The following is a 12,493-nucleotide window of genomic DNA, read 5'->3' on the forward strand; positions in this document are numbered from 1 at the left end:
ACAACCCCGGGAAGTCAGCCTGCGCGCCGCCCAGGGATGCTGCGGGCCAGCCGCGCCGGCGGGGCTGGGATGCTGCCGCCGCCTCGCCCGCTCCCCCAAGCCCCGTCCTCCCGTCCGCTTTTCGGCTGAGCAGCGGCTGGGAGAGCAGCCTCCCGCCCCGAACCCCCGGCGGGGGACGGGAGGGGGCTCCGCAGACCCGGGGAGCGTCGCTGGTTTCTGCCTCGCGTCCGGGTGGTGGGGACGTCGCCTGCAGCTCCGCGGGGAAGTTTCGATCTTGCGACAGAATCGGCATTTTGGGGGGCTTTGGGGATTTTTTCCCCCCCGGTTTTCCCCCCCTTCCTCCTGTCTTCGTTTTCCTTTTCCCTGTTTTCGAAAGGAAGGAGCAACAGCCGGCAAGCAGCCCGACTCCGAGCCCGTTTTGCTCCCCCAGCCGGTTTTTATGGCCGCCCTCCCTTTCCTGCCAGAGACACTTCCTCCTTGGGTTATAAACTTTTGATGCCAGATCTCCGCAGCGCGTGCCCAACTGAATCTTAAAGTAGCGTCTCGAGCAGACACACATCTGTGACCTTCATCTCTTGCTCTGCACCTTCTCTCCTCCTCTTCCTCCTCCTCCACAACCCCCCCCCTCCAGCCCTCCCGTCCTCCTCCCTCACCCAAGGATACTGGGGACTCCCTCCGGATGCCGCTCGGCAGGCTCAGTGCTCGCAGGCTGCCTTGCCGGGGGCTCTCCTGATCTCCGTGGAGCTCCGCATCGCTCGCCCCGGTGGTTTTGCTCCCCCCCGTCCCCACACACACGCACCCCCTCCCTCCTCTTCCCTCCCCCCTTTTCCTCCCCCCCATCCTTTTCGCTCCCGGTGGCCTTGTCGGGTGTGTTTTTTGCCTGTTGGAAAAGTCCCTGCTGCCCAGGATGGGGGTCGGTGGGTGCTTGGCCCTGCCCTGGAGGTGCCTAGTCGTCCTCTGTCTCAGGCTGCTCTTCCTTGTGCCCGCAGGAGTGCCCGTGCGCAGCGGAGATGCCACCTTCCCCAAAGCTATGGACAACGTGACTGTGCGGCAAGGGGAGAGCGCCACGCTCAGGTAGGAGCAGCTGGGTTCCGCTCTTGGGGGGTGCGAGGGGGGGACCGGCCGCGGCTCTGGGGGGATGCTGTGGGGCGAGCGCGGCTGTCGGAGTGCCTTGAGACCCGCCGGAGACTTTGCCGCGTCCCGGGGCTGGTCCCCGCTGTGGCGGGGGGGGCAGCTTGATGGAGTTGGAGGAGTAGCGGGGGGGGAGGCGGGTGTTTGGGACACACACACACACACAGATGTGCCGACGCGTTGTGACGGGGAGCGAGCTGCAGCGCAGGGCTGGCAGCCTCCCGTCGGCGCTGGCGGGGGGCTGCGGGTGCCAGACGAGGAGCTGACAAAGGGGCTTAGGTGGCAGACAGTGAGTTAGCGCTGCCTGATGCTCCCGAAGTTGTTTCGGTGCGTGTGCCTGTGTGGGAGGGGAAGGGGGCTCCGCGCTGCCCGCGCCGATGCCAGCCTGCGCTGCCAGCGGGTTTCCAGGGCTGCGGCGCCTCCGAGGCGTCGGTGTTTTCGCCTCGATCGCTTTATAGTCTCTGCACGGATCTGTTAATATCAAATCAATCTTTTACTCCGGGGGGTGCGTCTCGTGAATTCTGATGGATGCTTTACCTTACGCTGTTTGCCCTGGGAGAAATGCAGGCGGCTTCTATGCAGATGGGCCGCTTCTGTGCCGCGCGGTACGGCAGAGCATCCCTTTTCATTCCCTGAACGAGTTACAGGTGTACGTGGTGCATCACCCGTGTAGGATCGCAGCTCTCAATAGCCATCGCAGTGGTGTGGCCAGATGAGCAGATAAAACAGCCCGGTGCTTTTTTTTGGGCGGGGGGAGGGGGGCGGGTTGGGGGTCAGTGGGGAGACAGCTCATGTCCAGGGCTCTGTGTCATGCTGTGCCTGCTTCAGGCAGCCCAGGGAGGACTGAGCTGGTTAATCCAGCTGGGCAAGCAACCCTGGGACTCGAGGAGGAAGCGCGGGAATAGTGGGACGTGAGTCTGGAGGAGTTTGTCTGCTGCTTTCTCCGCATTAGCGAGTGCCAGGTTCCCCCCCCGCCCCCCGCCTTAAGGCTGCCTGCTCCCTCGTTCAGACCTGGAGTACCCGGGCTGCAGCAGGGAGCAGCTGCTCTTCCCAAAGCCAGGCACAGGGCTGGCACAAGCGAGCACAGCAGCACGTTGTGCTCTCTGTTAGCAGTCGAGCTGTTGCAGGGATGAGGATGCACTGGGAGGGGAGGGTGGGTCTGGCAAGATTTCTGTGGCTGGGGTGGTCTTTGTAGAGGGGAAACATCTGGTGTGTAACGCAGTAGTGGGAAACGGGCTCCAGCTCAAGGTCCATGCTGCTGAGAGGTGTTAGTCGCTTGTCTTGTCTCACGGTGCCTGCCGGACTTTGGGATCTTGCCCTGTGCTGGGCACATCCCTATTCCTGGGTCCCAGGCAGTGACCCGCTGGGACACGCTTGTCGTTACAACGTGTAACTGGAGGCCATGGCACAGCGAGAGAGGAGAGGGCACGTTTCCTTGTGCTCTTCATAATTGAACTGCGAGGATGATTAACCTGAGCCAGAGTGAGCAAGGCAGTTTAAAGAAGAGACATTCCCCCGGGGAGATGCCTTTGGCCTTGGTGCCCTCTTCCTACCTCTCTTAATTTGCCTTCCTGGCAGTGTGGGGTGCAGGGCTCTCACTTGTGGAGGCCGAAGCAGGATGGGTGCCTGGTGTGGGTGAGCTGTGGGGGATGCTGAACCCCTACCCTGGGGACCCCGTGGCTTCTGTGCCAGCCGAGCCTGCTGCCAGCAGAGGGCTGACTTGGATCTCCTTGGGTTTTTATTTTATTTTCCCATTTTTTTAAGCTTCTGGCCTCATTTTCTGTTTGTTTTTTTTTTTCTTCCCATGGTGTTTACGAGAGGGAATGTTTGTGAAGCAGCCAGCCCCGAAGTGGGGGGTATTTCAGTCTTCCTGCAAGAAACTCTGTCCTGTGGTGGGACTCGAGTGCCGGTGCTTAGAGGACCACTTTGCCCCTTGCTCCCCCTCTGTTTCCCTTCTCGGCCTTTGGTCCTTCCCAGGCTCTTCAGCACATCCTTTGCAGCTTGCACCCTGTGTAGCTTTTCCCTGCTGCAGTCAGGTTCCCAGCCTCCAGCTCCCACTTGCCCTTAGTTCCCTCATCTCTTCTTGCATTGCTGTTTCCCGACAGCTCCCCTCTTCTTTCCCACCCATTTGCCCACTGCCTCTCCACAGCCCGGAGTAGCAATTGGCTTTCTGTCTTCCCTCGGGGTCTGGAGGCGACTGAGGTGCCGCACGCAGCAACCCAAGGGGGTGGCAGCATCACCAGCCCAAAGATGGAGTGTTTCAAGGATGTGGCTGGTGTTTATTTGTGGGCTGTAACACCCTGTGGAGAGCTGGGAAGGGGAAACCACCCTGTGTAGACTTTCTGTGGGGGTGATGTTTGTGATGGATGACTGTTGGGGGTTCCAGGATGGGGTTTTCCCCTGGAAGGTAGCACTGCCCGTGGTACGAGCAGATGTGGGGCCCTTGGCTGTCCTCCCTTTGAAGTGGCACTTTCCTTGGGGCTCAGATGGATGCTAGCTGAGAAGTTGGGCCTCAACAACCTGCAACCCATGATACCACCTCATCTCGCTTGCAGGATAAGCCACAATCCTGCTAGGTCTGGTGGGGTCAGGTCCTCTCCCATCTTCCTTTGGCGTGGTGCTGCTGCCTGGCTGTGAGTTGGGCTGAGTCCGAGAGCCTCCCCAGCTTCATCTGGGCTAACAGAAGCTCTTTGCTTTCTGAGATACCAGGTCTTTAACCACACATTGCATTGCAGAGAGAGCAGAACTGATGGGGGAGGCCTAGAGGCTTCTTGGGCTGGTTGTGGTTTTCCTGTATTGGATTTTGGGTGTTTCCATTTCCAGCTCTCTGCCCTTTTTGTGGAGGGATGCTCAGCGGTGCGATCCTTGCAGAAAGCAAGGCTCCATCTGCAGGCAACTTCTAGGTCATCTCAGACCAACAGCGAACGATTGTCCTGTTTTAGGCAGATTGTGGATAAATCACTACTCTTTTATTGTAAGAACAAACAGTTCCTGTAACATTCGTGCACCTTTCCTCTCGAGGGAACTCGAGGCAGTTTGCAAATTCTCCATGTGCTATTAAGAAGAAAACCAAGCTGCCCCTTACCTGACTCTGAAATAGGAAGGCCTTCTGCTGTGGAGCGGGGCAGGTCTTAAGATGACAGCACTAACCAGTGTCACCTGCCAGCCTGGGACACGCAGCAGGACAAGGGCTGCACTGGTAACTGATGGGGAGGTTGCAGAAGGCAGCTTTTTAATTTCCCAGCTGGGATTTGATGCAGAAACTAGGATTAAGTCTCTGCTTTTGGGAAGAGTGCCACCAAGCCTCAGCTTTCTACGCACGATGCTCCTTGGATGTGTGCCCTGTGAGCCTCAGGGCACGGGCATCCATCCCTGAGGCTGCCATGGGGCATCACTGGCGGGGACTTGGTGTGGTCAGCAGTGCCCGTGGCCAAACCCTGGCTGGAAACCTTGGGGTCTGTTTCATCCTCACCATCTCAGAGGGCTGCGGGAGTGCGAAGGGGATTGCTGGAGGTGGCTGAACCACGGGGAGCGCCGCTGCGGTGGCAAATATTCAAGAGATGTTAAAACAGGGCTGTGTAGTAAACGGGATCGTATTGCTTGTGCCGCCAGCGAGCCGACCTTTTACAACAGGCATCAGTACAGTTCATAAAGACATAAAACAACAGCTGCTCAAAATTTCAAGGCTTTATAGTTTTATCTGTATTTAAGAAATATTGGGTGCTTTTTTATAAGACAAAGTGTTTCAGTGGTTGGAAGGAGTAGCTGGGAGACAGGAGGTGCTGGGTGTTCTCCTTGGCTGCTGCCTCAGGGACACTGGGACTTGGAGGACCCTCTGTTGCTCCCTGCCTCAGTTTCCCCACCTGTAAAACAGAGCCAATGGCAGATGCTTGTCTGTGATGATTAGTGGAAATGGGTGTTCAGAGGTGGTGTTAAGACTGGCCAGGAAACCTTAGGTATGTGCAATTGACTTTAATACAGAGATGCTTTTCTCCCCTATTTAAAGGCAGATTTTCAAGTCAGTTTCTCTTCCACTTTTCCATCTGTCTCTGGTGGGCACGTGGCCTCCCTCCCTGCTTCTCCATGAAGGAGACCAAAGCCACCCGGGTAGCTTCTCTCACATCCGAGGTGCTGCGGCTGGCTGTCCTTTGTCAATTAGCAGCTATGAGAACAATTCCAATTAAAAAATAAAAAGCCAGAGTAAAACATGGTTAGATGCTGTTCTTCCATTTATTTTTGCAATTATAGTTTTAATTATTTCTGACAACGCTGCATTTGGGTTTTTTCCTCTCTTTTCTTTTTTCCTCTTTGGGGTGTGTGTCTGACAATCTACCTGCTGTCTTATTTCCCAAAGCTGGATGCTGCCTCAGTAAAACACAAACCAGAGGAGCCAGTGGCAGGACCATGGTCTGTGGGCATAGGTCTGAGAAGTTGGGAAATCTGGGGGGCTTTTTTCGGGGAGGGGGCTCTTTCTCAGTCAAACCTCTCCAGCCCTCAGTTCACCTGCCTGTTAATGGGGGTTGTGACACTCACCTGCCACGGCTGGCAGAGAAAAGCAGCCACGTCTCTCTCTGCTGTTAAATCCTTGCTGAGAGGTGGGAAGAGAGTTACCGGCTTCTTGTGTGTGCAAATGCTAAAAGCATGAGGATTAGCAGAGAGCAGATTAGCGAGGACTTGCTCCATCACTGCCCTCCCTTCCCCCCTCCCCAGCCCTCCTACCCAAAAAGTTTTCTGGAGCAGCTAAATATATACCTGCCGTTTCCAAGGTAGAGCTCTCTGCGTGGTGGAGCTGTAATTGGCGACTCAGTGAAATTACAGCCATGGATTCTGGCATTTGGATCCTCCTGGCTGGCATAATAATTTCTCCCTAGGTAGCTGGTATTTAACTTGTCTTATCTGCTCCTGATAGTTATAATTACAGTGCCCGCTAATTTCACCGTAATATTGCAGCCGTTGGAAGGGTGGTTGGAGAAAGGTCGGGGAGGGGGTTTGCTCCCTCCGCCCCAGCGCGATGTGCAAAGGCGAATGCTGCTGCTGAAATGCAGATGGTGAGACCAGGCAGCTGGTCCCCAACCTCCCCAGTCTTGTTCCATTCCCACCTTGGTGGAGTTCAGAGCAGCACCCCCACCATGCCATTGCCCTCACGAGCATTAGGAGAGGAGATGCTGGAGGGAGCAGCTTTGAGCCCTCTTGTCCTTGCTGTGGGGTCAATCTCTTCCTCTGTCTTGCTGGCTTATGTGGGGGTGCCTGCTGGGGTTGTATGGGGCAAGGGGGAGATTTGGGGCTGGTTTGGGGGAGTTCACACTCAGCTGGACAGGCTGTCAATGCTGCTTGTGCCAACATATCTGCAGCAGAGAGCTAGAGCCTTGCCGGTGTGGAGATCAGAACCAGAGCTCTGGGGGTTTTGTTTCAGAAAAGCCAGGTTTTGGGAGAGCAGCGAACTGGTCTGGCTCTGCAGTGGGAGGAGGTGACACTCGCTGTCCCCTCTCCATGTTCAGGGATGCAAATCCGAGGAAGGTTCTCTTGCCTAGCAAGAAGCCAGCCCCCACATTAAGTTCTTGAGCTCTCCTAGCTTGGAATAGTTACGAGTGGTGATGTTCAGCTCCAGGGGATGAGCCTGAACTGGTAGTAATCCTTTCACTGTAGGGTACATGAGATCCTTTCACGAGCACAATAAACTCCTCGGGATTGCAGGCAGTAAGAGCTGTCCTTCCCTTGGATCATGCACGCTGCTTGGGGAGCTGGGGCCTTTGTTTCTTGCAGAGGATTAGGTGCCAACGCTGCAGAGTGAAGCTGGGGCGCAGGGGGCTGCCTTCCACATCCCTAGTTTCAGAAGAGCTGCTCTGTTCCCTTGGCTGCTCTCACAGTTTGCTGCCTCTGTGCATTTCTCAGCCCTGAACCGTGGCTGCTCCTTACAACAGCTGGACATATTGTTTTAAGTGATAATCTTTAGATACCGCAGCCAAGCAGGCAGTTCATAAGGAATATCTGATTCGGTGACTATCACCACTGCTGCTGTCCTTGTGAGCAGCCTTAGAGGGTTAGGCTGTTCTGGTTTTCCTTTTTCCCTTTTCTTTTTTCTTAATGAGAAAAATAATTCCCCCACAGCCCCTGCCAACAGTCCTTAGCCTGCAATGGGTTGTTTACCACGGGTTTCATTTGATGTGTGGCCCTTGTCTTCCCTGACAGACAGAACCCTTCAAGGTCGGATCTTCCCTGCAAAATGCTCACATGTTGTACCTCTGTTTTTCTGTGAATATTTCCCAAGATTTGCTTAGAATGAGTCGTTTCCATGACTATACGGGCTCGAGTGACTTGTTCCTCAGGATACAAACGGGTCTCAAAGGATGACAAGGATGTGTGGGGTAGGATCAGACCAGGAGATTGTGCTGACTCCAGTAAGGTGCTTTGCACCATCTCCAGTGCAGGCAGGAGAACCCATGGAGCAGTAGCACAGAGCATCTTGCTTTTTCCTCTCTCTTGGTGGACCAAGACTTTTGTCTGTGGTGTCACCTCGTGGCTGGAGAGGAGTGGGAGCCCAGGAGGGAGAAGGTGGAAGAAGAAACAGAGAAGTTGGAAGGGGGGTGATGGAAGTAAAATAGCGGGTGCAAGGAGGGAATGAGTAGAGGGGAAAAGAGAGCCGTTGCAAGGATGAACCGAAGAAAAATGCTGCAACTGTGAACTCCCATCACGTGAAGTTCAGTGCTGTGGGATGAGTTCTTAAATCAGAGCCTGGCCGTCAGCTTGGCTGGCCAGACCAGGGGGTGTGCCGGCTACCGGGAGCTGAGATGTGTGGGGGGCGTTGGTCTGAGCCAGCTTGCTGATACCCCAGACCCAGGGAAAGTGCATCCCCCCGACCACCTATTTGTTTATATTTTTTCTCTCTCTTTCTCTCCATGTGCGTGTATATATATATAAAAATATAAAAATCTAACAAATTTCTAACCCATATAAATCCAATTACCCGTGTTTTGCCTGCAGGGAGCGAGGGAGATTAATGTTTGGTATTTTGGCAGGAATGTAAAAAGAAATAGGTGGTAATAACAATGAAGGCTCATAAAAAGGAACCGATAGCCGTGTCTGCGCCCGGGAACCTGGCCGTAATTCTCATGGGCATTTGCCATCGGGCTGCCCCCCCTCCTGTGGAGGGGCAGGAAAGAGCCAGGAGTGCTTCCTGGGCCACCTGAGCATCCATCCTGTGAGTGGAGATGACGTTAATGTGATAATAACGGGGGTTGATAAAAAGGAATGGTTTATGCTCCCAGGGCACCTTCTCGTAGTGCGTCCCTCTCTGTGTCGCGGCTTGTAAGAGCCACGGGAGCGTGCTGCTGCTGTTCCCACTTTGCAGAGGCAAGAAAGTCCTGAGAAAGGAGGATGAGTGTGGGTTTGGGGTTTTGGTTTGGTTTTTTTTGGAAGGAGAGGTGTGAGCTAGGCTCGTGACCCCCCGTGAGGAGTCTGTGGTTGTGTTGGTCCATGCAGATCTTGGCTTGGATTGGCGTGGCCCAGAGTTTTTTGGGCACTTGTGGCTGTGGGTAGGAGTTGGAGGTACTGCAGTGGTGCTCTGGTAGAGAACAATGTCTCCTGGACATTGGAGATGACTTTCCCCTGCAGATCTCAGCCAGGGACGAGCGGTCCTGGGGGTCAGCAGTCACTGCAAGGCTGTGCCCATCACATGGCATGGGGCCATGGCTTCATCCCCTTCTGCCCCTCGGTCACAACCATGTGTGGAGCGCAGCGGAGAGGGTGTCATGCTGCCAGGCACCTCTCCTCCCATGGCTTTGACGTTTCGGAGCGAACCGCTCATCATCCTTCACTGATACCCTCCCCTCTGTCCCCTCTTGGGCACAGCGCTGCTCCCTGCATCGCGGGTTCAGCCTGGCGAGTGCCATCCCGCGCTGCTCCCTCCGCCGTCACCCACGGTCACGTATTAATCACGGTTCAGATATTGCATCCCTACAGCGATTCCTGCCTTCTCCGCTGGCTTTGCATCAGGCTCCTTGCTCTCCGTTTATTACCACCACCAGTTTTATAACCCACTTTATCAGATGACTTTTTCCTTTCCTTTTTTTTTTCCCCTTCCTTAAAGAGCATAACCCACGAGCAACTGATCATTTCAGAAAGAGGGAGAGCGCCGTTAGCAGAGGAGAAAGCCTCCATGCTTATGCCTTAAATGAAGAGGCTGCTTTTACCGTGTTGTTGCGTTTAATTCAATCAAGGCAGTTAAAGCCGAGATTTAAAGTCCTTTGTGCGATCACAGGAGTTGCTCCGATGCAGCAGCAGGTAGAGGGGAAGATTGAGCCCATTTCCAAGGAGACTCGAAGTTAACTGTTGGAAGCAGCCAGGCCTGGGGCTCACTGCGGCAGCGGCTACGGTGGGAAGCTGTTAGCATTCACGGCGCATCCCATCTCTCTCTCTCTCCCCATCACCCTCCCTGCTCCTGCTCCTTATCCCCATATATTCCTTTAAGTGGAATTGATTAGTCTGGCTTTTTTTTTTTTTTTTAACTGGGGGGAGGGCTGTTTTTAATTAATATTCTTAACTGTATGATAATTACGCTGGCTGGTCCCATCGCTGTCTGAGTCACCCTCTCCTCCCTTGTTCCTGCAAGAAGGCTGTTTGGGCTTAATTAAAGTTAGGGATCCAGGGCTAGCGGGAACAGCGGGAGTCTTGCAGGGCTTCTGATGAAATGATTGCTGTGGGGGAAAGCAGCAAGTCTCTTCCCAGGGCCATAGATCGTGATGCTGAGACACGGTTACAACTGTCTGGTCTGACTACCTGCATGGCCTGGGCTGTTGCACCTCGTCCAGCACCCACGAGCTCCTGGACGGCCCCTCTTTTGGGGCAGGAGCAGCCTGGTTTCAGTGTGTTGCCCCCCTGCTTAGAGATGGGTTCCCTCCCTCAGGGAGAGCATCTTTGAGCTGCACCTACAGACCCGTCGCCTCTGAGGGTGTCACAGGTTGGGGGGGGTATGCTGGGGGGACAACCGAGGAGCTGCGTGGACTCCAGCAGGTCTTTTTCATCTGGTTTCAGCGCTTGTGCTAGCAGACAGCGCTGCCACCAGAGCTCAGATGTGAGCCCGAGCGAGAGCTTAACAAGCTCCGAGAGCTGTCCAGAAAGTTATCCTGACACCGAGTGACAGACTCTCAATTGATATCCTCTGGAGACTTTAAACTCACTTCTGCGAGGTTTCCAAAGCTGGTTTTGTCTCATACCTGAAGAATCCTTTATCTGCTGCGATGCCTCCCCTGCCTTGTCTCATTGCTCTTGACGTTTCTCTTTGTTGCCTGCTGCAGCACGGGTAAACTTCGGCTGTGAAGCTGTTTAAGAGGGTTTTCTCTCTGCTCCTCCTCTGGACTGCTCTACTCTCTTGCTGGGTTCCTGTGTGAATCGCCTGGGCCGATGGCATTCCAGCTTGGCTCTGCGGGGGACTGGCTGGAGAGATGTCAGGGCTGCTTGACACTCCCCTGAGAGGGCAAGGGATGCTCTGCGCCAGTGGGGAAGGGCAAACCGAGGATTTGCTGTGGAGAAGGGTGGAGAAATGGTCCTAGGAGATGGCTTGCCTTCCATCCTGAGGGAAAGACAGGAAGCTGTGCCATGGCCAGCGGAGATTCATCAAGGAGAAACTGCATTGGGCTAATCTAATATCCTCTGTCTGCCAACATAATGAGCCTTGCGGGCAGGGGGAGGCAGGAGATGCCTCAGACCATGACTCAGGTGAGACTGTGCCTACTGCCCTGTGTGTGTGTGGGAAACCCGAGGTGTGAGCCATGGCATGGAGCAGGCTGTAAAGAGACAGACTGGCAGTCCAAAGGTGCTTCTCTGCTTTTGAGGCTCATCCCAACACAAGCTCTTTGCCTGACTGGTAAGAGGAGCTGCCTTTGTAGTAGTTTCAGGCTGCAGCCTGCTGATAAAACATCCTGGTGGGTTGCACAGAGGGCTTGGGGGACTGTCTGTATGTCCTAAATTGCCTTGTGCTGGATTCCTGGTGTGTGAGTGTGTCTGTCTGTAGCATCATTGTGCAACAGTGCCCCGTGTGAGAAGGTACAGGGTGGATCATACTCGCTGGTCTGTATGTATGGGTTTGGCTTTCCTTCCAGACACTGGGATTGCCATCCCACTGCAGGGTTCCTGCCAGCCTTGTCCTGCTGCCTTCTGCCACCTTTTTGTATGGGGGGATGTTGTGCTCCTGTACCTCCTGCAGAGCTGGCCAGCCTCCTCCCTCCAAGAGTGTGCCGACCCCTTTCCTGGTCACTGTGCAGACCTGCTGTGCATGAGAGAAGGTTTTAAGAGGCAGCTGGGGCCTGCCCAGACTCGATAACTGAGGCTGCAGACTCTCAGAGGTGCACTTGGAGCGTTTTCCTTGATTTTGCTTTTATTGCCCGGTAAATCAGCGATGGGCCCAGCCCAGCCCATCCGCACGAAGCAGCTCCCTTTACTGGAAGTGCTGCTCTCCCCGTTGGTCACGTCCTGTGCCCTGCGTGAGCTGGGAGGGTGTGTGGTGGGTTCTCTGCTTTCAACAGCTTTTCCCATTTGGATCCAGAGCAGGGATTCTGCTGCAGCCACGTCCCTACTGGCAGCGCCTTGAGGCCCCATCCACAATATTGGTTCCCACCCGAATCCCTTGGCATCCCTCTCCTAAGCCAGGAGCCAGCCAGGGTGGCTGAGGCTGCATGGTCCTGGCCTCAGGCTCCCCCTGGGAAGAGGTTTCCCTGAATCCTGCGCTTCATCCTGCGGCTGCTGAGCTTGCAGCTGGTTTTCAAGACTGATGCTGCACTTAGCGGGGTGCTGCCAAAAACACTGAGTCCGGCAGGTTATTTCCCTTCAGAAACCATTTATCTTCTCCCTTTCAGACACAGGGCTTCTGTCTCTCATCTTTCTTTTCCTCCCACGCGAGAGGGAACCTGCGCCTCCCAGATCACTGACACTGGGCGTGGGTCAGACCCCATCGGGGGAGCATGAGGACATCCCCAGGAGGAGAGGCAGTTGGGGGGGTGAGCACACTGGATGAGGGGGTGGCAGGGCTTGGTGGGCTTCTGCAATGTTGTTTGGTGTTGATCAATTTCTTTCTGGTTGTTATTTAGAGGCAGAGAGCTCCAGGCTTTGGCTTCTTGTGTGTGTCTCTTCTGATGGGGTTTCTTGAATGAGGTGGCTGTGTGGGGTGGTGGGATGCCAGTGGGCACCAGGCTTGGGGTTGAAAGCCTCTTCCTGCAGCGAATTGGTAGTTTGCCTCTGTGTCTCTATGTTTTGCATGGAGTGAGAGAAGCTGAGGTGCGAAATGCCCAATGGGAAGTTTAGGAGTGCCCCAGTCTCTGCCACTGCCTCTCTCTATGACCATGGGCACATCACTTAGCCCGGCCTTCAA

At 55.0% G+C, this 12,493-nt stretch overlaps 1 protein-coding gene across 1 annotated transcript in view; it reads left to right on the forward strand.

The window, feature by feature from the left end:
• Positions 1-907: 907 nt before the first annotated feature.
• LOC311200593 (opioid-binding protein/cell adhesion molecule homolog) overlaps positions 908-12,493 on the forward strand; it is a gene marked incomplete at both ends in the record, with an annotated part of 93,583 nt that continues 81,997 nt past the window's right edge. Inside the window, one exon of the mRNA XM_084274875.1 lies at positions 908-1,074. Coding sequence (XP_084131001.1) covers positions 908-1,074 — 167 coding nt within the window. The remainder of the gene's footprint in view (positions 1,075-12,493) is intronic.

The sequence above is a fragment of the Gallinula chloropus genome (assembly GCF_964237585.1).
Source record: "Gallinula chloropus genome assembly, chromosome: 24".
Classification (NCBI taxonomy): Eukaryota; Metazoa; Chordata; class Aves; order Gruiformes; family Rallidae; genus Gallinula; species Gallinula chloropus.